This window comes from Elgaria multicarinata, chromosome 19 (genome assembly GCF_023053635.1).
Source record: "Elgaria multicarinata webbii isolate HBS135686 ecotype San Diego chromosome 19, rElgMul1.1.pri, whole genome shotgun sequence".
In the NCBI taxonomy this organism is placed as follows: Eukaryota; Metazoa; Chordata; class Lepidosauria; order Squamata; family Anguidae; genus Elgaria; species Elgaria multicarinata.
Window position 1 is genome coordinate 4983481 of NC_086189.1, and position 25721 is coordinate 5009201.

Consider the following 25721-nt stretch of genomic DNA (forward strand, 5'->3'; position numbering starts at 1 on the left):
GAAGTTGGTGTGGGTGGGTGGACAGAACAGGTGCCCAAGTCATTCCAGTACATGGTTACACATTAAAATGGGGGCTAATTTAGACTTGAATTTAATTTATGTAGTGGCTTGCCAAGAGGCGAGGAATAATGTACACTACCAGCCAGTTTAAAGCCGTTCAGTGGCCGTACTCCAACTGGCCCATCTAGTCCAGCACTCTGTTCAGCCGGGCATAAACAAGCAGGACACGGTGCACAGCACCCTCCCACCCATGTTCCCCAGCAACTGGTGCACACAGGCTTACTGCCTCAAATACCGGAGATAGCACACAACCATCAGGGTTGGTAGCCATTGATAGCCTCTGCCTCCAAGAATTTATCCTGTTCAAGCAGGTCTTTGGCATGTAACCCAGTCTGTTGGGCTAGGTGCTGTTTTTATTCTGTAATGTTTGCGGATTTAATCAATGTTTCATATGCATTATTGTTGGTTTTTTTAAACAAGTTTTTATCTACTCGCTTTTTAACGTTAACTGCCTTGAGTGGCATTTTTTTGTGTTGGACAGGCAGGGTATAAATTGAATAAATGAACTTAATGAAATCCAGGTTTCCATCCACCTAAGAATATCTGACCATACCAGCTCTTCAAACCCTCCAAAAGGGTTATTGCTTATTATTTATTTATTAAATGTATGCATCGCCCCAAACAGCTAAAAGCAGTCTGGAAGTGACTTACACACTCAACACAGAAATCTGTGATTAATATAACACCCCAAAATCAGCATAAGCCATAATTAGCACAATAGTACAAATAAAAATGAATCCCATGAAAACAGGATCTAAAAATAATACAAGACGAAGAGTGCTCATCTTCAATTACACAATCTACACCCGCTCACAGCCTAGAATGGACACAACAACAAAACCCCCGCAGCAACTAATGTTCAAATACGTGAGTACTGCATTCAGTTCTGAGCACCACACTTCAAGAAGGATGCAGACAAGCTGGAGCGTGTTCAGAAGAGGGCAACCAGGATGATCAGGGGTCTGGAAGCAAAGCCCTATGAGGGGGGACTGAAAGAACTGGGCCTGTTTAGCCTGGAGAAGGGAAGGCTGAGGGGAGACATGATAACCCTCTTCAAGGACTTGAAAGGTTGTCCCACAGAGGAAGGCCAGGATCTCTTCTCGATCCTCCAAGAGTGCAGGACAATGGAATAATGGGCTCAAGTGACAGGCAGCCAGATTCCGGCTGGACATTAGGAAAAACTTCCTGACTGTTAGAGCAGCACGACAATGGAACCCATGACCTAGGGAGGTGGTGGGCTCTCCCACCTTAGAGGCCTTCAAGAGACAGCTCGACAGCCATCTGTCAGGGATGCTTAAGGGTGGATTCCTGCATTGAGCAGGGGGTTGGACTCGATGGCCTTACAGGCCCCTTCCAACTCTATGGTTCTATGAAAGTACATTCCAGAAACATGGGGCTATCACAGAAAAGGCCTGACACACACAGTCCAGCTTAGAATCATAGAATAGTAGAGTTGGAAGGGGCCTACAAGGCCATCGAGTCCAACCCCCTGCTCAATGCAGGAATCCACCCTAAAGCATCCCTGACAGACAGCTGTCCAGCTGCCTCTTGAAGGCCTCTATTGTGGGAGAGCCCACCACCTCCCTAGGTAACTGGTTCCATTGTCATACTGCTCTAACAGTGAGGAAGTTTTTCCGAATGTCCAGCTGGAAACTGGCTTCCTGTCACTTGAGCCCGTTATTCCGTGCTTCTTTCGGAGGAGGCACACAGAAAAAGGCCACTGTAGCCGACCCTTCAGAATTATTAAATTGGGAATGAACCATTCCCAAATCTCCCCAGTTTGATAGGCCTCACTTTTCACCCTTCACGTCAAGGGCCTTCAAAGGCATCCCGCCTTGTTTTTCCCCTCCGCTCACCTTGCCCTTTGTCCCAGTGACGTGAATAATGTTCAATTGATCCAGGTCTTCGACCTGCCGGAGAGAAAGTAAATGGCATGATCAGTTTCAGCTTTTTCAGATACTTCCCGCTCTCCCTCCCAACATCAGTGCAGGCAAGCTTGGAGCCATAGGCCCGAAAGAACACGGAAAACCAAGATGGCACCCCTCACGCTTCGCGGCCAGTCTCGCACCTTCAACCCGCTCCGTTCCAGGAAGCCGGACATGGCCTCTAGCTGCGCCTGGGGGTCTCCCCGCTCTCGCTTCACCTGCTCCAGGTAGCTGGCGTTGGTCTGAAGCGTGTTCAGCGTCCGAATGGCATCCTGAAACAAAACCGGACAAAGGCAAAAGCAGTCAACCTCAAAAGGTCGTGAAGAAAAACAGGGAAATGACCAAAATTTGTCTGGATCATCTTTGCGGCCTCTCATCCTCCACCCTCATGTCCGCCGTTAACATTCCTATAACGACCAAGAAGAAACTGGAATAGGGTCCATGGTTCCAGATTATCAATGCACAGTCCAGTGGTGGTCAGAAAGGAGAAAACGCGGAGATGGTGACCTCTTCTCCTGAAGCCAGTGGAGGCCGGTGGCCCCAACGTCAGTGGGGCGTTGAATCCCCTCTGGGTTTCAGTCAGAACTCTGCAAAGCACCTTGGATAGCTCCTTTAGAGTTCTGACTGAAACCCAGAGCGGATTCACCGCCCCAGCAGCGGTGGCGGATTTAGAAACAAGCCTCTAAATATGTTGGCGATAACCAAGATGTAAGATGAACTCACGTCGGCTTAAATATTTGGTGTTACTTATAGCAGAGTTGCCTTATAGAGAGAAAGCGTGGCAATGCAGCATTTAGTATTGGAGGCCACAAGCGCAACCTAGAGCCAGTTTTTAAAAAAGTCCAAATCAACTTACTTTATTGGTGCTTTTACACCCATCCTCAAAGAAGGGTGTCTTAACACTATTTAACTAAAAGCACCCCTTACTGCTGGGTGGTACCCTTTCATTACCTTTCCTATTATAATGAATTACAGTCTTTTTCTCTTCATTTTTATGGTATGGAGCCTCTGAAACTTGACGCGACTTAGGGCCTCAGCATGTCTTAATTTGGCCCCAGCCACCAGCCTCCGCTGGCTAAATCCATCTCAGAAGGCCTTCTGCCTTTCCCTGTCTGAACATTTCCAATGCCAGAGCGAGAGGACAGCAGTCCCCAAAGTGAATCCTGCACCCCACACCGAGAGAAGAATTTGCTTCCCTGCCCCCTCCAAATGAAACCGCTATTCCCACCATTAAAAATGATACACTGACTAAAAATACAGCACTCATTCCTACATGGAGTACATGGATCGCTTTTTCCTCCCCCTAAGTCAAGGTGGGGAATCTCTTTCCCCACCCTTAGATGTGTTGGACTCCATCTCCCATCATTCCCCATCCCAGTGGGAATGCTGGGACTTGCAGTCCAACACATCTGGAGGGCGCCACGTTCAGGAAGGCAAACTCCATGAGAAAGACGGGATCAGAAAACAGTGTCTGGACGACCAAGGACGAAAGCTCCAGAAAGCATTTCTTTTGTTTCTTTCGTTTGTCCGAAAAAGATTTTAAAAAGAAGGGGTTTCATATTTTTAAAATCCAGGCTTTCCTTTCCACCAATTGATTTCACGTCAAAATAAAAACATACATTAAAAGCAGCTTAAAAACGTAATGACGACATAGAACAATAAGCCATTAAAACCCATTTACTTTTTACTGCTTTATTATATTGTGATTGTTATTAAATGCAGTTCACATACATTATGTAGCTGTAATCCTTACAACGATTTTATTAAACTCAAAGGGGGACGGGACGTTGTTCATGAAAAGGGCAAAATCCAAGCTGGAACTACGGCAGGAAAATCAGCTATCAACACACCTCTCCAAAAGGTATTATGAAAATGTTGGATGTTGACTTGCCATCTTAAAACGCAGGAAATAAAATCGAAAACACACCACAGGATTAGTCCGGGCAAGTCAAACATTAATAAAGATTTTTGTGGATTTGTTTTGCAAAACCGAACCAGCGGAAAATTGGCTCGGGGCATTTGGAAATACAGGGAAAGCGCACGAGTGGGCGCCCTCACCGGAAAGCACATGCAATATCAGCGAGTCATTTATGCGCAGGCCAAAGGCCAGTAACAGCATGCACTCTTGGGCGTACGGACACAAGAAGATTTCCCACCACTGAAACAGAGTCTGCTACTAACACACAGAGCTGACCACAAGCATCAAGTCAAGAGTAAATATACATTAAAAATGGCAGTCTTCACGTTCGGAAGACCTAGAGATGGCCGTGCACGTGCTGGTCACTTGGAGGCTTGATTTCTGCAATGCACTCTACATAGAGCTACCTTTGTACCTAGTCCGGAAACTTCAAGTAGTTCAAAATATGGCAGCCAGGCTAGTCACTGGTACACCTAGGGGTGACCACATCACATCAGTTTTAAAATCTCTTCACTGGCTGCCAATTAGTTTCCGGGCGAAGTATAAAGTGTTGGTTATCACCTTTAAAGGCCTACGTGGTTTGGGTCCAGGCTACCTGCGGGATCGCCTTCTCCCGTACAATCCGCCCCGCACACTCAGGTCCTCTGGGAAGAATCTACTCCAGTCAACCAAAGCTAGGCCGACAGGTATCACCCAGAGGACCTTCTCTTCTGCTGCTCCCAGACTGTGGAATGGCCTGCCGGAGGAGATTTGTCAACTTAACAGTCTTTTAGCATTCAAGAAAGCTAGCAAGACTGATCTCTTCTGGCAGGCCTGTCCAGGGGAATTTTAGGATACTTTTAGAATGTTTTTAGGATGTTTTAAAAATGTATATTATGTTCTTAATTCAGTTTTATGAATTTTATATTTACTGTTGTTCCCTGCCTCGATCAAAGTGGAGAGGTGGGTAAGAAATAATAATAATAATAATATTGAAGTGCACACGCTGTGTACTGGTCAGGTGTACCCTATCCTTCCCCAGGGACAACAGGTGCTGTACGTTGTTGCCAGAGGTTGCACGGGCCTCCTGAACCACTAAGCTGTTTTACAAGCTTCCAGAGAAGGGTTTGCACACTCACTTGTTTATTTTACTATGAGGCACTGAACAAACAGGAGAGTAAAATAAAACCACAGGTGAGGCATGACAGACAAACGTGTTGCAATCGTGGCTGAACGAAGAAGCAGGGCCCACAAACACACCCATCGCGGAAGTGTGACGGCCGTTTTGAAGTACATTTGTACACACCTAAAGTCTCCCTCTTCGAGCCTTCCCCAATCCCAGATGTGTGGGATCACAACTCCCATCATCCAATGCCCCTGCTGGTTGAGGAAAGTCGGACAGTCGATTCTCCAACTCAGATTAATATAGAGCCTGGAAGACTAGCATTCCACCTCACCCTGGTTACCCCTCAGAGAGGGAAATAAAATTTGAAGAAAAGCACATTAACCCGACGGGGTGGGAGGCGTACTTAAAATAGGCTGCACGTCTCCACCAGGAGCTGGTGTGTAACGGGACATTCCGCTTCTATAAAAAGCACCAGCTTCTCCCGCCTTGTCACTAAGCTACTGTATTTCCTGGCGCGACGATGCAGCGTTACTGTATGCTCACAGAAGACACAGAGCGGTTGCCAATGCCGCGGCCACCCACTCAACAACCAGGGTCCCTTTTTGCAATACGTTCAAGAAGCCAAGACATTGCCAATGTCCTCCTGGTCATTCATTCATTCAGCTATATTTAAGAAACGCTTATATTAAAGAAACTTCTAAGTGATGTACAGAGGACAAGATTTACCTCTTGGAAAAGGTAGAATCATAGAATAGTAGAGTTGGAAGGGGCCTCTAAGGCCATCGAGTCCAACCCCCAGCTCAATGCAGGAATCCACCCTAAAGCATACATCAAGAAGCCAAAATCTCTAGGAGTAGGAAATTCCAGAAAGTGGGTGCTATGGACGTGAAAGGCCCTATTCCGAAGCCTTGATAGACCGGGCCTATTCCAAGCCATGTGAAACCTTGGATCACACCAACAGGACAGTAGAGATCAGGCAATCTATAATGATTCTGGTCTTGAGTTGTTTACTCCTGTTAACATCCCAGTCGTTTCCAGGCCAACCGTAAGGTCAGCCCCACGTGACGTGCTTGTAGTCATCCAGTTTTGAGGTTACCGCTGCAATGGACCACAGGGGGCCAGCTACCCCTGATCAGGAATGGCTATCACTCCCTGCACCCCGCTAACTCTAGGCAATGTGACCAGTCAGTGCACAGCCCGGCAAATAAAGAGCTAGATTTGGTACAGTGAGAACGCAGGATCCAAGTCTCACCTCCAACTGGACCATCCTTGAATGGCTTTGAGTAAGTCATTCTCTCAGCCTGAATTCTGTAAAATGGGTACAAGGATTTTGTACCCAAAAGCTGTATCAGGTATTGAACTGGGGGTTGGCGGGAATTCAAAATCCTGTGTACCGCCACCAAGCAGGGTACCACAGGGTTGAAGAGACCAAGAAAGAGGACTCTGGGATGGCAATGGGCCGGAGAGAGCCTTATAAAAACTTCTAATAAAAACAGGAAGTTGCTCCCCACAAACACACAATTTTTGGCAAATTTCTCCCCCTCACCTCACTTTATCTCGTCTGCACCTTTGACTCAACAAATCTATGCTATGAAAGGCTCTACACTCACCTCTGAAGTTTGAAAATTGAAAGAGGAGGAACAAAGGACCAGGAGATAGAAAAAACCCCAGGATTAAACAGAAACCACTGAGAGATTATACAATGACAGAACATCTCACCAGAAGAACCCACGAGAGATTTAACAATATGTGTCAACAGGGCTGAGTGTTGGTTGGTATAAGCTATGAATGGACACCAATTGTCAATGAAATTGTTACTACTACTATTACTCACTGCTACTACTATTAAGGGTGCAATGTTACGCATGTTTAGACAGAAAAAAGTCCTACACATCTCAGGATACTGAAAGTTGTAGGATCTTTTTCTGTCTAAACATGCATAGGATTGCACCCTGAAAAGACTTCTAGTCTGCTTTTCAGGGTTTTTACAACGCAGATCACAACATATTTCAAAATGCAAGTAGTAAAACTGTAATAAAATTTAACAAATAATTCAAGAAGATAGTGACAGACGATGATAAAACACAAAAAGAACAGTACAGCAAAACTAAGAAAGTGTAAACTAGAATAAATAGGTCTTTAAAAGCTTCTGAAAAGCTACCAAAGAGGGAATCATACGGAGTTCCCGAAAGAAGCCATTACAAAGATGTGGGGCCACCAGAGACAACTCCCCATCTCTGGTGTTTGCTACTCTCATGGTTCTCACTGGTGAAGCGCAAGGCCTCAGATGCCAACCTGAAATGGCAAGCGAGCTCATACAGGTGAAGGGGGTCCTCCAGAAAACCTGGCAGAATAGGTGGAACACTGTCCAAACTCTGAGCTCCTATGAGCATTCCAGCTGCCATATTCTGCACTGATGGCAGTTTCCAGGCCATCGTCAAGGGCAGCCCCATGTAAAGCGTATTACAGTAGCCAAGCCCAGACATGAACAGAATATGCCTTTCTGAGGCACAGCCTGCTTTCTCTAAATAGATGAAGCGGAGAAAAAGGACTCCTGTGCCCTCCTTGGCAAACACAGAGCCCAGGAGAACTTCCAAACTGCATACCTGGGTTTTTTTTGGGGGGGGGGGGGGGAGTGCAACCCCATCCCTCCAGATTAGCAGATATCCGCAATGCATCCATCTCATCCAAGTTAAGCTACAAGCTGGTGAAAGTAAACATGCCGCCAAGTTCTGATAGGAAAATAATCTTTTTTGCAGGGAGCAAGACGCAAGCCCATGTAGGCATTTCACCAGTGCAGTATCAAGCCAGGGAAAGAAAATAATTAATTAAATGCAAGAGGCACTCACCTCCATCTCCCTGATGGATGAATCTTCTCAGCCTTATTAGAAACTTTTCCGAGTCAAACAGATTCCCAAAAGAGATCAAGGAAGGGAAAGATGTATCCTGCTACAAACTCAGTGGGGCTATTGCAATAAACCCCCGGGGGCAAGAAATGGGAAGACCGGGGAAAAGAAGGGCTAGGACCCAGTTCTTTTTTCCTGGGACTTTTTCTACATGTGACTGGGCCTTATTTCCTGCTCGGACGTTATTGGATTAGACACAACAATTACGTGTCCACGCAACGCTGCTGGAATAGAACGGAGTTGTGTCACATGGGAGAAATTAATACCCTCACAGCTGTATCAGTGAAGGAGGGTAAGAAAAAGAAACCTAGATATTTTGTGGGAAGGAAGAAATGGGGGAGGCAAAGGAGAAATCTTTTTGCCTCCCCCAGATGGGTAAGGGGGAGTGGGGGAACATGAACGTTTATACACAGAGACGCACACACAAATAAAAATAGGACCAAGAGTGATTAACATGAAATAAAAAGATTTAATCCAGTGCAGTGCCCTCCAGATGTGCTGGACTACACTTCCATCATCCACCGGGAGACTGAGCTCAGAGAAAGTGTCTTCAGCACATATGCTCTCTCCCCACACAACCACCCACATTGTCCTGCCCTCCGGCAATCAGTTCCCTGTTCTCAGGCAATGAGGACTAGCACCCTGCGCATTCCCTTTTATTGCTGGGATTGCAAGAGCAGCACACGTGTGCAGGCCCAACCCCTAATGTTGCAAGAGAAGGAGATCTCTACAACTGGTAGGGAATTCCTCCCGCCCTTTTCCCACCCCAGCCACACGCAGACACCTATGTCACATACAGGTAGCTCCTCTCATAAAAATGTCTATTCCAGTGCACATTGGGGCATTTTTTATCTGGCTTCTAAAATTTCTATGGCCATACCTGGGAACGTCGCACTCCCCAAAATAGGGGTCTGAAACCTGTGGCTCTTTATAGACGTTGGGCTACAACATGCCTCATCCCTGATGACTGATCGTGGTAGCTGGGGCCGATGGGAGTCACATCTCAACGGCCACGGGTTCATTGCCCCTGTGATAAGTGTCAGAAACCCAACAGCCGCTCCTGAAGCACGCACGTCGGAATTATTGGCGTGCGCATGGAAGGATTCCAAACAAGTAAATAAATAACACATTTTCAAAGCTGCCAGAAAAGTGAGTGCGCACCAGTATGCCACATACATAAATAAATAAATAAATAAGGCGCATAGAAGTCGGCGCATGCCAGGGTTCCAAGCCTGGGATCTGATCCATGCCTATGCAGAAGCAAGCCCCATTGAATTCAATGGGGGGGGGCTACATCACAGGTATAAAAATGCATCTCAAAATCAATCACTCCACAGACATGAAACATGTCGAGAAGGGGGGGCGCCTTTCTCGCTCTCCTCCCCGTGCGCAACCCCATTGCCTGTTGAGCCAGAAGCGAGTCCTACCGCTCCCAGCATCCCCCAGCCAGCCGTGCATGCTGGGAGTTGTAGGACTTGTCCCCCCCACACACCCATGCACGCGGGATTGCACCCTCGGGCAGACCCCGGCCAGGCGCGAGGCGGCCGTCTTGGGAGGGGGGGTCCCCGGCTACCCCACCCCAGGCTCGCGAGGAGGCGGAGGAGGCGGAGGAGACGTGCCCGGGAGCGCAGCAGCCCGACCGCCCGACCGCCCCGGGCCCCCACGTGCAGGTCTCCCGGCTGATGCAACCTTCGGAGCCGGAGCAAAGGCAGGCGGGCGGCGACTCACCTGGTACTCCATCCTGGGCGCGCGGGCCGGGCGGGCGCTGAGGGTCCGGCGGGCGCCCGCAGGGGGCGGCGGCAGGAGCCGCTGCAGCAGCGCCAGGCGCAGAGCCCGCAGCCGGCGCGAGCCCATGGCAAGCGCCTCCCCCCGCCCTGGCCCACGCGCTCGCTCGCCCGCTCTCTCCCTCCCCTCCCCTCTCTCTCTCTCTCTCTCTCTCTCGCGCGCGCGCGCTACCCGAGCCCGTCCATCAGTCCGCCTCTGACGCAACCCGGCCGGGCGGCTGCGGTGCGCGTGCGCAGGGAGCCGGCCCAGCCATCTTGGGGAATGGCAAAGACGTGGGGCGATTCTTGGTCTCGGTCTTTCACAAACACCCCCCCCCCCCAAAAAAAAAAACACTGACCAAACGTAAAGACGAAAGGCTAGAGCGGCCTTGCCTCCCCACAACGTGGTGCCCTCAGGATGCTGTGTGACTGCAGCTCCCATTAGCCCCAGCTGGCAGGGGTAAAAGACCCTTCAGAAATGTTGGACTTCAGCTCCCATTAGCCCCAGCTGGCAGGGGTAAAAGACCCTTCAGAAATGTTGGACTTCAGTTCCCATTAGCCCCAGCTAGCAAGGGTAACAGACCCTTCAGAAATGTTCGACTTCAACTCCCATTAACCCCAGCTAACATGGGTAAGAGTAAAGACCCTTCAGATTCTGTGGACTTCAATTCCTATCAACCCCAGATGGCATGGGTGAGGGTCAGGACCTTCCAGGTGTTTTGGACTTCAATTCCCATCAGTCCCAGCTAGCATAGGCAAGAATGCTGAAGGGTTGGTGCCATCCAGATGTCAACTCCCAGCATCCCCGACCATTGGCCATGCTGGCTGCACCTGATGGGACTTGAAGTACAAAACGTATGGAGGGATCACGATTGAGGAAAGCGCTACTATACAGTCAAGATCAAGTCGACGTGTTCTGGAAATGCAAACGATGACACTTTAAAATCTATATTAGAGCAATATATTTATTATGCCAATGTCACACAGTAGTGTGCAAGCTTTTATGTTCTGCAGAACTCTTCATCAGGATGGTAAACAAAGAAATGAGATGGGTGGGGATAGAGGAAAAAGTGTCCTCAGAATCCCTGAATATCAGTTGCTGGGGAACATGGGTGGGAGGGTGCTGTTGCACTCCCGTCCTGCTTGTGGGTTTTCCATGGGCAGCTGGTTGGCCACTGTGTGAATAGAATGCTGGACTAGATGGACCCTTGGTCTGATCCAGCAGGGATCTTGCAATGTACTATATTATTACTATAACTAGATATATAGTTATATACTGCTTACCATATGTAAAAAGTATCTCTAAGCATTCCAGTTAAGCTCAGAGTACTGGGGTGGTGATAGTCCAGATAAGAAAGAACACGTGCATTTGTTACATTTACATCCTGCCTTTTCCTCCAAGGAACCCAAAGCGGCATACATAATCTTCCTCCTCTCCATTTTATCCTTACAACAACCTTGTGAGGTAGGTTAATGTGTATGGCCCTGTTCAGACGACACGCGAAACCATGCTGCTTAACCACAAAATGGTTAACAGAATGCATTCCATTAACCATTTTGTAGTTAAGCAGCATGGTTTAGCGTGTCGTCTGAACGGGGCCAATATAATCTAAATAAAATATATTAACATCCTCCCCCCACTGCCAGTCAGAAGCAGCCTAAGGTCTTCCAACTACCTGCCCTAAAATATGGCGCCCAATGCCCAACAGTCGGGAGGGTCTATAATTCAGTGGTACAATCCCTGCTTTGTAAGGAGGTCCTGGACTACTCTACGCGCACACACACACACGGCCTGGAATCCTGAAGAGCCGTTGCTGCCAGTCAGTGTCAACAGTACTGGGTTAGATGGATCAAGGGTTTGACCCGAGATAAGGTAGCGCACCACATTCTAAAGCATCTCCCAGCAATGTCCAACAAACCAGACTCCGTTTTCAAAGGCAGCCCCTGACCTAGACAACATTGCACGAACCCATTCTGGCGATGGCTAACTGAACTCGGAGTCCCTCCCAAAACGTACGCGTGATTTCCTTTTCTCACCCTTGCCTTGCCATGCGGTGCGCTCCATGCGCGCCACGCGCGCACCCGGCCCAAGAAGAGCACAAATGTACCTTGAACGTGTCTCGGATCTTTCTTCTTTCCATTATCAAGCGCCAGACGGACCGCTCGTCCGTGCCCTGTGGCAAAATGTGCAGAAATGCTTTGGGCTGGTTCCTGAGGCTCAGTTAAACAACAACCGGAGGCCACCGAAGGTCGCATTCTGCACCCAACAGCCCTCCCCTCTCTCCCCTCCCCACGACATTTTGTTTGGTTAAGATTGTGAAGCCGCAGCCTCCAACCGGCCTGGGTGTGCGGTTTCATCTGCTTGCGTTGCGCCAACTAGGAGGGAACCCTCGCACTGAAGGGAGCAAACATGCTACTAGTCCTGATGGCTCTATGTTACCAGCAGTCTCAGCGGTGGGATGCCCAGGTACACCAGTCGCTGGGGGACATGTGGCAATTAAAGCTGCAAGCCTAGGCATGCTTAGACAGGAAAAAGTCCTAAAACTCCCCCGCCCCGCCCCCCCACATGCCCCAGCCAAAGATGTCCTGGGGCATGCTGGGAGTTGTAGGACTTTTTTCTGTCTGGCTAGGGCATGCTGGGAGTTGTAGGACTTTTTCTGCCTGGTTAGGGCATGCTGGGAGTTGTAGAACTTTTTTCTGTCTGGCTAGGGCATGCTGGGAGTTGTAGGACTTTTTTCTGCCTGGCTAGGGCATGCTGGGAGTTGTAGAACTTTTTCTTCTTCCTTTTTTTGCCTGGATGGGAGTTGTAGGACTTTTTTCTGCCTGGCTAGGGCATGTGGGGAGTTGTAAGGCTTTTTCTGTCTGGCTAGGACATGCTGGGAGTTGTAGGACTTTTTTTCTGCCTGCCTAAGGCATGCTGGGAGTTGTAGGACTTTTTTCAGCCTGTCTAGGGTATGCTGGTAGTTGTAGCATTTTTTTCTGTCTAAACATGTACAGGATTGTGACCTAAATCTCTTGACAGTAACTAAACCTCAAGAGAGGCATTTTAATATTTTATTAAAATATGAGGTTGGGGGAATGTCAGAAAAGTCAGAAAACTGCCCAAGATCAGTGATTGGAAGAAAGGGGATGCTATTTGGACAACTGGAGGATCAGACTGGGACCCAGGAGGTCTGGATCTGACCTTAGGCATCCCACCCCTGACTTATTTGAAAGACCGGTGATTCTGGTCTGTCAGGACAGACTCTGATTCTCCACATTTCCAGCCAAGGCAGGCATGTGGGCAGTTCAGACACTGCTCAGCTCCTCGCCCCAAGGGACATAGGCCAGGCAGACTGCCCTCTCGTTCATGAGGATCAACTACGTCCACCCCACTCCTGACCGGAGCAGCATTTATTCCTTTGTTAAGTTTTATCACGGTGGCGTACGCCATTGTCCCATTTTCTCCCCACAATCCTGCGAGGTAGGTTAGGCATCAAGGAGAGAGGCAGTTTGAAACTGGTCCAAAGTCATCCAATGGGGGAGGGGGGATTTGAACTCGGATCTTCCCAGATCTTGTCTGACAACAAACAGCTACACACCACTGTAAAACTCTGTAAGCTAACCAATCAAGAGAGTCAGACACAGTACAAGATGTTAAAGCAATTATTTTAATTACAGTTTACAGCATTCTTCATAGTGCTGTTTTTTTTAAAAAAAGACAGAACATGATGAGGTTCAATATGGATAATTCTCCCACCTGCATCCAGAACATCCAGGTCTTCCCAGAGTGGGAAAGAAAGAGAGCCCTTCCCATGTATTCTAGGTCCAAGAAAGTGAATATTTACTTCTGCTGCTAGTAGCAAGGGGGGGGGGGGGAGGTCTCCAGACCTCAGATTCCACCAAGAAAAGCAGAAAAGAGGGACCCCAGAAGGCACAGCAGCAAAGATGAAGGGCCCATCGTACGGTGACTCCAGAGACAGGAGATTGGCATAGGGATCTGGATTTAACAATACTTACATGAGACCAGCCTTCCCCAACTTGCTGATTTCCAGATGTGCTGGACTGCAGCTCCCAGCATCCCCAGCCAGCGAATGCTGGGAGCTGCAGCGCACACCTGGAGGGCACCAGGTTGGGGGAGGCCAGGGAGCAGACCGGCTGAAATCCATAGGACTCAAGTCACAACGGGCACAAACGTCGTGGATTTGAACGGGTCGCTTGAAGCATGCTGAAATCCGGCAAGCAACCCAGGAAAGGCGGAGCCCTCGTTCCCTCCTGCCACCGAAGGAGGACTACGGGTTAGTCAGCAAAAGTGGCAGAATCTGTCAGCGGGGCCCAATCAATCACGTCATATGGGTGGATGGACCCCACATAACAAGATCCAAGGCCGTTCGCCTGTTCTTCGACTGAGGGCTGCGCCCGCTCGGCCACTCCCCATCTCATGCACTGCAATGCCACAGGGCGGTGCGTGACTTCATATGCGCACCCCACCTGTCAACCCGCTACAGCTTCCCCCCGCCCCCATTGGGGCAAGCGATGGGATGGCCCAGGGGCGGGGGGGATGGACATGCAAAGGCTAACCCACTTGCTTGGCAGAACTACAGCTTGAGAAATCAAGGCAGCTACTACAGCTCCCTAAGCGTTCGAAGAGAGCGTTTCAGTAGTTCCGAAAAGCAGCAATTCACCGACTCTGCTGTCAGGCACAATTCTGCAGAGCCTTTGTGCATTTCCAGTTTATCTAGCCCTGCAACTCTCGGATACCGGCTTTTTCATAGGAGAGTCAGAAGCGGACAAAACGAACTGAGCCGTCGCATACACTTTTTTTTTTTTTTTTTGGATAAGTCAGTACTTTAAAGTAACGTGTGGATCTCTCTCTTCCTCCGCTGAACCAACGGCCATCAGAACACTCTGTCAAACTCTGTCTGATTGGTCGCAGCTGGATTCCTGCCCTGATTGGCCGGTTGCTGCGGCATGTGTCCGCCCCTCCTCCTGGGCGGGGCTAGGTACTCGAACATGGATTGGTTATGGGTGGAGAGCATGTTCTTGAGGTCAGAGGGCATCGGGTCAGACCAGAAGAAGTCGTGATTGAGGGCGTCGTCGCTGTCTATCCTTTGGGCCGGATCCAACACCAGCAGTTTATCTATGAGATCCAAAGCGTACGGATCTTTGACGTAGGCCTTCAGTCGCTCCTTCACCTTGCGCTTTTGCCCTTTGGGCAGGTCCAACTTCTGGTAGAGTTCACATTTATCCACAGTTGGCCAGACCTAAAAAATTATCAGCAGGAGATTAAATCCAATGAGAGGGGAGAGAGGGAAGGAGAGAGCGCCAGTTCGGATTCAAAACACTACGAAGTTCTCCATTTCTTTGTTTATTTAAACCTACTTCAGGAAGGAAATAAAAATGGTAAACAAATAAAAATGGTAAACTACTGCAATGTGTTGTACGTGGGGCTACCCTTGAAGACTGCCTGGTAAGGGCAGTTAGTTTGAAATACAGCTGCTCAACGGGCATTGGAAATCACATCGTGGCAACCGTTTAAGTGGCTGGGCTGGCTCCTGATTCCAGGCACAATTCAAGGTGCTGATGCATACTGTCAAGTCTAAGATGGCTGGGGCCAGGATATTTCAGGCTCATCCGCCTTCTTATGAGCCTCGTGTGGCGCAGAGCGGTAAAGCAGCAGTTTCTGCAGCTGAAACTCTCCCCACTGCCTGAGTTCGATCCCAGCGGAAGCTGCTTTCAGGCAGCCGGCTCGGGGTCGACTCAGCCTTCCATCCGCACGAGGTCGGTAAAATGAGTACCCAGCTAGCTGGGGGAAAGGGAATCATGGCCGGGGAAGGCAACGGCAAACCACCCCGCTATAAGGCCTGCCAAGAAAACGTCAGCGAAAGCTGGCGTCCCTCCAAGAGTCAGTAATGACTCAGTGCTTGCATGAGAAGTTCCTTTCCTTTTCCTTCCGCCTTCTTATCAGTCGTCTGATTAATACAATAGTCTTTGGAGACTCCTCCAGAAACCCGGCTATGTGAAGGCAAGACAGGGGACAAAGAGAAGCAGGCCTTCTAACTGCCCCCCCAAGGAAGGTTTGCCTGGCACCCACTTTTGAAACCTTTCCGCCAGCAGGTACGGAAAGGTATCAAAAGAACTTGTTTCCCCGCAGAACTTTTTCAAATACTTTTTATTCCTACTGGAATTGCTTCTACGCCACTTTTACGTGCTGTTTTTACTAGTCGTCGGCTCGAATGTTGCTGCATGATTATGTTTTTAACGGGACGTAATCCGTCTTACGCAGCACAATCTGTCTTGACTCAGAAGTTATGCGCTACCAGAATTGAAGCCTTCGTGCTGTGAAACCAACCTGAGAAACTAGAATAAATAAAAGGGCAGGGATATAAGCAGGGACAGTGCCGAGGGTAGGCATGTTGGGGCATGGGCCGAGGGCCCCGCCCCCCATAGCAGGGGCCCACTAGTAAGAGCCCCCTGGAGCTGCTGTTCCTCCTCTTCACCCTGGCAACCTGTTTGTTCACCTGCCTCTTGCTCTGGTCCAGGTGACGGTGGTGTTATAAAGCAAGGAGCTGTAGCTGACACAGCCTACTGGCTCTCTGCCCGGCAAGCAAGCAGGTGGTAGTAAGGAAGAGAAAAAGTATCAGCTGGCAAGAATGCTGGAAAGAAGGCAGAATCACCGGGGGCCTTCTGCCTAAGGAAGGGGCCTCCAAAACCCACATATAAAGCTCACAATAAAAGTAATCATTTTAAAACCTTAACTACCAATCAAGTCATTAAATCCACCCCTGGTCCAGAGGCTCAGGGCAGGTTGACAATAAGGTAAGCCAGCGGTTTAAAAGCACCCCCCTTCTAACCCTGAAACGCCCAATGCCATGGCTTACTAAATACGCTCATGGCAGGGTCCCCAAAAACCCGTTTCCAACTTCAGTTCCCCAGATGTTGACTACAACTCCCATCATCCCCGACCATTAGCCACACTGGTTGAGGATCGTGTGAGTCGTAGTCCAGCATCATCTGGGACTCACGGTTGGGAACAGCTGCTTTAAGGAAGCAACAAGCTCCTTGAACGGAGCTCGGAAGTAAACCGTGAACTATTGTCAACCTTTGAAAACACCCAGCAATCCCACTGAAAACCCTGACGGCTGTGGTTTGAATTAAGTGCAGCTTCCGAACTGTCTTCAAGGGCAGCCCCATGAATAAGACATTACAGTAGTCCATCCAGGTTATCTGAAAAACTGACTCCCCCCCCACACACACATGAACCTGTCGCACCGTTAAGATTTGCACTACAGGTGCCGTTCCGTGACCCATCATGAGTGAGTATTTCAACTCCTGGTTCCTGAGCCTCAAAAGCCCCAAGAACCTACCTCTGTGGTGATGGAGCCACACAGCTGGCTGATGAGGGTGAGTTGGTGCTGCTCCGTATTCCCTTGCATGATGGGGCTTCGAGTCCACATTTCAGCCATTATGCAGCCTGCCCCCCAGAGGTCGATGGGAGGGCCGTAATCTCGCTCCCCTAAACGGAAGAAACTCTCATTAATCTCGGTTAAACGGGACTGGCCAACTCAGTTCGAGAGCAAAGAGGCTCCAATTACCGTTGGTTACCAATTTGTTCCCAGGCTCAACTTAAAATGCCAGCGTTAACACTTCAAAGTCTGAAACAGGCCAGGATCAGGTTTAGTTAACGTTTAAGGCGCTGATATACTATGCATAATATTTATACCAGCCGACTAACAAGGCAAATTAAAAATGAAATGGTAACAAGGTGTATAATAAATTATGGAATTCACTACCACAAGATATGGTGATGGCCACCCATTTGGATGGCTTTATCATAGAATCATAGAATAGCAGAGCTGGAAGGGACCTACAAGGCCATCGAGTCCAACCCCCTGCTCAATGCAGGAATCCACCCTAAAGCATCCCTGACAGATGGTTGTCCAGCTGCCTCTTGAAGGCCTCTAGTGTGGGAGAGCCCACAACCTCCCTAGGTAACTGGTTCCATTGTCGCACTGCTCTAACAGTCAGGAAGTTTTTCCTGCTGTCCAGCTGGAATCTGGCTTCCTGTCACTTGAGCCCGTTATTCCGTGTCCTGCACTCTGGGAGGATCGAGAAGAGATCCTGGCCCTCCTCTGTGTGACAACCTTTTAAGTATTTGAAGAGTGCTCTCATGTCTCCCCTCAATCTTCACTTCTCCAGGCTAAACATAAAAAGGGGCTGGCTAAATCCCTGGAGGAGAAGGCTATCAATGGCTACTATCCCTGATGGCTATGTGCTACCTCCAGTATCAGAGGCAGTAAGCCTATTATACACCACTTGCTGGGGAACATGGGCGGGAGAGTGCTGTTGCACTCACGTCCTGCGTGTGGGTTCCCCACAGGCAGATGGTTCGCCACAGTGTGAACAGAGTGCTGGACTAGATGGACCTTTGGTCTGATCCAGCCTCAGGGCTCTTCTCATGTTCTTAAGTCCCCAAGGCCCATCTCAATGCCAGCGTCGAAGGGGCAAGGTGAAAGTCCATCAGAAGGAAGTTCCAAAGATTCCTGGCCTCCACTGAGAAGGCCCTGTCTTGGGTGCACGCCAACCACAGCAATTGTAATGGTAGACAAGCTAAAAGGACCCTTGTGGTGATTTGGTATTGAATGTTGTTCCCTGCCTCAATCCAAAGGGAGAGGTGGGTGAGGAATAAATAAATTTATTATTATTATTAATACCCAGGAGCAGCTCCGGAGGCCGATACCACAGGGTCACTACCCGGTTGGTGTAGCGGTTGGGCTGGCTGTTCTTCGCCAGGCTGAAAGCCCGAGCCAAGCCGAAGTCGGCCAGTTTCAGGACGCCGTCGCGGGTGATGAGCACGTTCGCCGCTTTCATGTCTCTGTGCAGGATCTGGGGAAGAAAACCGGGCAGATGATTAAAAAGGGAAAAAAGAAGCAACTGCATCATGGGAACTCACAGCTGCCGTTACCTATTTCAGCCTCCCCCAACCTGTTGCCCTCCAGATGTTTTGGACTACACATCTGGAGGACAACAGGTTGGGGAAGGCTGGTCTTCTTTCAGTCACACTGTCATGTTTGTCAGGACGCTCGTACTTTTGATGGGAGGCAAATGATGAGGCTTGCTAAGTAATCCACAAAGCTTTTATTAAGCAATAAACGTCTCCTCTACCTGAATAGAGTCTAACCTCTCGGAAACGTCCCCCTGGGCAAAACTATGCAAACTAAGCAAGACAATTGTCCGTTCAAGAAGAATAAGAAGCTACTTCTCAAATGCCCGTAACTTCAGAGAGCCTGGTGTGGGGGCAGGTTCCGGCGTAATCTCTCCGACCTTCTCACGCCTTCTTTTTGCTTCCGGCGGACCCTAACATCAGCTAGTTTATCAGGACACTCACTCCTGGAAGAAAACTCACTTCCCACTAAGTGTGTAGGATTTAGCCTTGAGGAGATAAGCTCTGGAGAGGGCTGACTCCCAGCTGGGGAATCGCCCGTGAGAGCTTCCTCCCCCACTGGTACAGGCTGGCCGGTGTCCGGCGCCGCGTCCTCCAGCTCTGAATCTGATTCTGATTGATCACCTGAAACACCTCCTCCCAAAACAGGGCCAGTAGGGTTAAACACGACACACACCAGGCACGCTGAAAGGGGAACCCTCGTGTGTGCCGTGAGGGGAGCAGCAGCGATTGCCCGCACCTTATTCCGGTGGATGTAGTAGAGGCCGTTCAAGAGCATCTGCATGACCTTCTTGATCTCCGAGAGTGTGAACTTGACGTGGGCGTTGCTGAGGAGGCCGGCCAGGTCGTGCTCACAGAAGTCGAAGACCAGGTAGATGCTGCCCTTGCAACGGTTGTACGGGGAGGCTGCAGGGAGAGAAAGAAAAGCGGTTGCAGTCTCCGGCCTCGAACGTTGCCCACCTACCACCCAACGCGAGGTGATGCATTGGGAGGACCTGATGGAAGGAAAAAGGGAGACGGAGGGCCCCTGGCTCCAGCCAAGGACACCCACAAAAATGCCCGAATTGGAAGTGCTCCCCGTCTCTCGCAAGCTGCCCCTCCTCTTGGAGCCACACTTCGCCCATAATTTAAAGACCCTGCACATGTTTCAAAGGGCAACTCCCACATAGCTGACCATTGGCCTTGACGAATTAGGGGCGCTGCAATCCAAAGCACCTAGAGGGCACCAGGTTGCTGCCGCCACTGCCCAGCTGAACACTCTGTTCCTTTCAGCTATGGCTTCGTTAGGGCCGCACCCCAATAAGAGACGTTTCGAAGCAGAACACACACACACACAGGTTGCTGTGATTTTGAGATGTTACAAAGCGTCCCCTCCCGCAAATTCTGCTATTTGGAAAAGAAGGAGAACGGGAGGGGTTTTTTGGCCTTGGAAAAGAACAGAAAAGCAAGATCCATCAGGACAGGAGGGGGGGAATCTAGAGTTCTGGGGGGCAGTTTTGCCCCCTTTGTGTGGGCCGCAGGGCGCCTGGGGGGGGAGCCAAACTCACCTTTTTGCTGCTTTAATTCAGCTGCTATGGATGCCCTTTGCCTACCACCTTCAAAACAGGAAAAATTGTAGGGGAGCAACGAGGTGCATGTGCAGCCTGCGTGTTGCCCACCCTGCATGAGAGTATTGATGCCTCGCACACCCTAACTAAAACGGCTGTTCTGACATCATCGTGCAAACAACTTTCTGGCCTGTTATTGCGTTCCGGTGGCCTTAATTCCTCAGGATTTCACACTTGCACATTCCAGAAGTAGCCTCAGGCGGAGAAGCGGAGACACCTCCACCATAAAATATTTTACACTTATTTCTAACCTTCCTGTTGAAGCCTGACGGAAGAAGAAATTATGGATGCCATACCCTTTTAAAGCTGGGAGGCCCCAAAAACCTCAATATTGTATAAGCCAACGTAAATCTTTCCGTCATCTTGGTGAGGACTTTGTTTAACATAATATTCATATAAAAATATTACCCATCGACACCCAACCCCCGCCTTTCCCTCACATTAAGGAGAAAAAAAGCCCATTTCTTTCCTTCTCTCAAAGTCTGGCACCTGAAAAATCTATGGATTTTGCGGGGAGAGGAAAAAACCCTTGCACATGCTGATCGGACGAGGATGGCGGAATTCAATATTGCAGCCCTAATTTCTTTCTTACCTTTGGTCCTGCAGATCTCAATGAGATTCACCACATTTTCATGCTTCAACAACTGGAGGATTTTGATTTCCCGCAGGGCTGTGATAGGGAACTAAAAAGAGAAGAAGTGGCTATTAAGAGGCCTTAACAAGCACCAGTGTTGCCTTCCCCAACATGGCAGCCCTAAGATCAGCTTCAGCCCGGGACAAGCAGCTTAGAGCACTACACTGGGAGGAAAAGGGATCATAAACGGTGTACGCACTGCAGTAGCTATTTCTATTTCTTACTTCCCTCTCTCAAGAACCTAGCCCCCAAGGTACATTACAAATTAATAAAGTAATCCACATACAAGAAAATACATTGACGCGCACACAGAAGTTTCTAGTCCTTATTATTCTGAAGGAGGACCCTGGCATAGAATCATAGAATAGTAGAGTTGGAAGGGGCCTTTAAGACCATCGAGTCCAACCCCCTGCTCAATGCAGGAATCCACCCTAAAGCATCCCTGACAGGCAGTTGTCCAGCTGCCTCTTGAATGCCTCTAGTGTGGGAGAGCCCACAACCTCCCTAGGTAACTGGTTCCATTGTCGTACCACTCTAACAGTCAGGAAGTTTTTCCTGTGACTATGATCCAGCAGGGCCCCTCCTTAGACAAGGAAGCCCAAGGAAGCCATATATCACCCCGCAACTTGACTTTTCTAGGTCTAAGTATTAACAGGAAAAGCCACAGAAGATGAGGAAGGCGGCATAAGAAAGGCAATGATTGGGCCTCTTGAAGGCCTCCAGGGTGGGAGAGCCCACCACCTCCCTAAGTCATTGGTTCCATTGTCGTACTGCTCTAACAGTCAGGAGGGTTTTCCTGATGTCCAGCCAGAATCTGGCTTCCTATCACTTGAGCCTATTTTTCCATGTCCTGCACTCTCGGATGATCGAGAAGAGATCCTAAACTAGTAAGCCTGTGTGTACCAGTGTCTGGGGGACATGGCTGGGAGAGTGCTGTTGCACCATGTCCTGCTTGTTCATCCCTGGTCGACGGCTGGTTGGCCACTGTGTGAACAGAGTGCTGGACTAGATGGACCCTTGGTCTGATCCAGCAAGGCTCTTCTTATGTTCTTAAGGGCGCATAGTTCACACAGCACCTAGTTAAACTATGGAAAGCTTCCACGCTTACAACGACCCCAACACACACACACCACAAACTTACCCCCTCTTTTTCATTCTCCATCAGCACTTTTTTCAGTGCCACTTTCTTGCCCGTCTGACGATGCTTTGCTTTGAACACTTCCCTGTAGAGAAGAGGGCAATGACATTAGAGTATTGCATCTAGTTCTGGGCACCACACTTCAAGAAGGATGCAGACAAGCTGGAGCGTGTTCAGAGGAGGGCAACCAAGGATGATCAGGGGTCTGGAAACAAAGCCCTATGAGCAGAGACTGAAAGAACTGGGCATGTTAAGCCTGGAGAAGAGAAGACTGAGGGGAGACATGAGAGCACTCTTCAAATACTTAAAAGGTTGTCACACAGAGGAGGGCCAGGATCTCTTCTCAATCATCTCAGAATGCAGGACACGGAATAACGGGCTCAAGTTACAGGAAGCCAGATTTCGGCTGGACATCAGGAAAAACGTCCTGACTGTTAGAGAGGTATGACAATGGGATCAATGAGCCAGGGAGGTGGTGGCCTCTCCCACACTAGAGGCTTTCAAGAGGCATCTGGACAACCATCTGTCAGGGATGCTGTAGGGTGGATTCCTGCATTGAGCAGGGGGTTGGACTCGATGGCCTTATAGGCCCCTTCCAACTCTACTATTCTATGACTAAGATTTCCTGAGGAGGAGAGAAGGGCGGGCTACCAAGGCAGAGAGGGCACTAGTCAGTTGACACTGCCACTGCACCCTTGGACACGAAGTAGCCAAGCGAAAACTAGGCTGGCTGAGACCGGATGCAAGGTTGAACCTCAGCTTGATTCAGCAGCGACTGAATGGAACATCCAGGCTCCAAAGCAATCCAAATCGGAATTCCTGTTGCTGGGAGACAAACAGTGGAGGTGGCCAGTTTGTGGGCTTCCCAGCGGCATCATAGAATCATAGAACAGCAGAGCTGGAAGGGGCCTACAAGGCCATCGAGTCCAACCCCCTGCTCAGGGCAGGAATCCACCCTAAAGCATCCCTGACAGATGGTTGTCCAGCTGCCTGTTGAAGGCCTCTAGTGTGGGAGAGCCCACAACCTCCCTAGGTAACTGGTTCCATTGTCGTACTGCTCTAACAGTCAGGAGGTTTTTCCTGATGGCTATGATCCAGCAGGGCCCCTTCTTAGACAAGGAAGCCCAAGGAAGCCATATATCACCCCGCAACATGACTTTTCTAGGTCTAAGTATTATCAGGAAAAGGCACAGAGGATGAGGAAGGCGGCATAAGAAAGGCAATGATTGGGGTGAGTCTATAAAGGAGGGGGAGATGAATCAGGGAGCCTGTAAAGGAGAAGGGAGGCTATAAAAGGAGGGATGGGACTGGAGGGGTTATAGAGGAGGTGAACAAGGAGAGCTTATAAGGGATCCTATAAAGGTGAAGAGGTATGTCCAGAAAACCTATAAAAGAGGGGGGGGATGAATCCGGGAGCCTATAAAAGAAGCAAGTGGGGGAGCCTTTATAAAGGAAAGGGGGTATGAAGGAAATGATGGGAGTGGGGGAGCCTATAAAGGAGATAAATAGAGGGAACTTAAAAGAGAGTACATAAAGGAGGAGATGAATCAGGGAGCCTATAAAGCAAGGAAATGAGGGAGCCTATAGGGGAGGTAAGTGGGACAGCCAATAAAGGTGAACTGGGGTGGGGTGCTATAAAAAGGAGGGATGGGATTGGAGGATGGGCTATAGAGGAAGTGAATGGGGAGAGCCCATGAAAGACAAAGGAGGCAACTTGGGAGCCTACAGTGGACAGCGGGAGGGGAGTGAGGGTTGGGATGGGGGGCTATAGAGGAGATGAACAGGGGGAGCACGTAGGGAAACCCATAAAGGAGGTGAGGTGATTGGGGGAGCCTATAAACGAAGGAGAGCCTATAAAGGGGGCAGATGAATAAGGGAACTTATAAAGGAGGGGGCTATAAAAGAAGGAATGGGTTTGGAGGGGGGCTAAAGAGGAGGTGAACAGAGAGCCTATAAGAGAGCTTCGGCTATTGGGCGGTTTAAAAATGTAATAAATAAAATAAAATAAATAAATAAATAAATAAGAGAGACATATGGGGGAGCCTACAGAGGAATGAGGGGCTAGAAAGGGAGGATTGGGGCCATAGAGGAGTTGAACTGGGTGAGCTCATATGGGAACCCATAAAGGAAGAGGGGTAAGTACGTTTGAAATACCGTATTCTCCCTTATGAGCCTGCCCGTGCTTTGAGATCTTCTGGAGAAGCCCTTCTTTCAGTCCCACCATCTTCACAGGTGTGCCTGGTGGGAACATGGGAGAGGGCCTTCTCGGTGGCTGCTCCAGTGCTTTGGAAGCTAGGCTGGCTCCCTCATTGATGGGCTTTCGGAAGCAGGCTAAAACTTTTTGTTCCAGCAGGCCTTTGGAGAATAATCTGGCCCTCCATCTATGTTAATGTCTTATAATTTTGTTGCGTATTTTAAACGTTTATGGTTTTGTTTCCCTCCCCCCCAATGTATGTTTTAAACTTTGTAAGGCCACCTTGAGGCCCAGCATTGGGCAAAAGGCGGGATACAAATAAATAATAATAATAATAAGTGGGAGGAGCCTATAAAAGAAGGGGAAGTCAATCAGGGAGCCTAGAAAGAGGGAGGCAAGTGGGGGAGCCTATGGAGGAAAGGGGAGCTATAAAGCGAGGGCTGGGGGGGAGCAGAGGTGGTGAAGGGGAGGCCTCATGAGGGAGCCTATCCAGGAGGAAGTGCAAGTGTGGGGAGCCTATGGAAGAGGGGGAGGTCAATCAGGGAGCCTACAAAGAGGGAGGCACATGGGGGAGCCTTTGGAGGAAAGGGGGGGCTATAAAGCGAGGGCTGGGGGGGAGCAGAGGTGGTGAAGGGGAGGCCTCATGAGGGAGCCTATCCAGGAGGAAGTGCAAGTGTGGGGAGCCTATGGAAGAGGGGGAGGTCAATCAGGGAGCCTACAAAGAGGGAGGCACATGGGGGAGCCTTTGGAGGAAAGGGGGGGCTATAAAGCGAGGGCTGGGGGGGAGCAGAGGTGGTGAAGGGGAGGCCTCATGAGGGAGCCTATCCAGGAGGAAGTGCAAGTGTGGGGAGCCTATGGAAGAGGAGGAGGTCAATCAGGGAGCCTGGAAAGAGGGAGGCACGTGGGGGAGCCTTTGGAGTAAAGGGGGGCTATAAAGCGAGGGCTCGGGGGGGGGGAAGGCAGAGATGGTGAAAGGGGGGCCTCATTGGGGAGCCTATCCGGGAGGAAGTGCAAGTGGGGGGAGCCTATGGAAGAGGGGGAGGTCAATCAGGGAGGGTGGAAAGAGGGAGGCACGTGGGAGAGCCTTTGGAGGAAAGGGGGGGTTGGGGGCCTGAGGGGAGGGGGAGGGGTTCCACAGAGGCGGTGGACGACTTAGGGGGCGCCCGCCCGCCCGCCCTCTCCCGCCCTGCCTCCCGGCGGGCCGGGGCCTTGCGCTCACCCGAAGGTGCCCTGCCCGATCTTGGCCAGCTTCTCGTACTTGGAGACCTCGTCGCAGTAGGGGCACTCCACCGTGTCGTACTGCTTGGCCATGGCGGAGCCGGCGCCCCCCGCGCTCTCTTCTGGCTGCCGCCGGCCTCCGTCCGAGGGGCGCAGGGGCGCGTTTCCGGCCGCGCTTCCGCCCGCACGCTCCATTTCCTCCTCCGACACGAAGCCCCGCGCGCACGCGCACGCGCCACTTCCGGGAAGCGCTGCCGCGGGCGTCGGCGGCGCGGGGCATGCCGGGAGATGTAGTTCAGAGAGGGAGGGAGGCGGGGCGGAGACAGCGCG

The 25721-nt window shown here is 50.1% G+C and overlaps 3 protein-coding genes across 4 annotated transcripts in view; 1 reads left to right on the forward strand and 2 right to left on the reverse strand.

The window, feature by feature from the left end:
- FPGS (folylpolyglutamate synthase) overlaps nucleotides 1-11879 on the reverse strand; it is a 32073-nt gene extending 20194 nt beyond the window's left edge. Inside the window, exons 1-3 of one of the 2 annotated variants that reach the window (XM_063144614.1) lie at nucleotides 11786-11879; nucleotides 2129-2257; nucleotides 1917-1970 (exon numbers count right to left, since the gene is read on the reverse strand). In XM_063144614.1, the coding sequence (XP_063000684.1) occupies nucleotides 1917-1970; nucleotides 2129-2257; nucleotides 11786-11818 (216 nt within the window). In that variant the 5' untranslated portion in view covers nucleotides 11819-11879. Of the gene's footprint in view, nucleotides 1-1916; nucleotides 1971-2128; nucleotides 2258-9642; nucleotides 9719-11785 lie in introns of those variants that run through there. The other variant, XM_063144615.1, reaches the window with a different exon arrangement.
- Nucleotides 1-25721, forward strand: part of PTRH1 (peptidyl-tRNA hydrolase 1 homolog) — a 295083-nt gene that overhangs the window by 152349 nt on the left and 117013 nt on the right. The window lies entirely within an intron of this gene.
- On the reverse strand, nucleotides 13308-25586 carry CDK9 (cyclin dependent kinase 9). The gene is made up of 7 exons (XM_063144672.1): nucleotides 25393-25586; nucleotides 21983-22064; nucleotides 20800-20890; nucleotides 19340-19506; nucleotides 18371-18542; nucleotides 17024-17172; nucleotides 13308-14920 (listed from the first exon to the last, which is right to left on the reverse strand). Exons 1-7 carry the CDS (start codon nucleotides 25584-25586, stop codon nucleotides 14555-14557), a joined length of 1221 nt encoding a protein of 406 aa, XP_063000742.1. The 3' UTR covers nucleotides 13308-14554.

Coding starts and splice junctions, on each gene's coding strand:
- CDK9 (XM_063144672.1), bottom strand. CDS start 25,586: ATGGAGCGTGCGGGCGGAAGCGCGGCCGGAAACGCGCCCCTGCGCCCC. Junction 20,891..21,982: donor TGGAGAATGAAAAAGAGGGG/GTAAGTTTGTGG, acceptor TTCTCTTTTTAG/TTCCCTATCACAGCCCTGCG. Junction 19,507..20,799: donor TGAGATCTGCAGGACCAAAG/GTAAGAAAGAAA, acceptor CTCTCCCTGCAG/CCTCCCCGTACAACCGTTGC.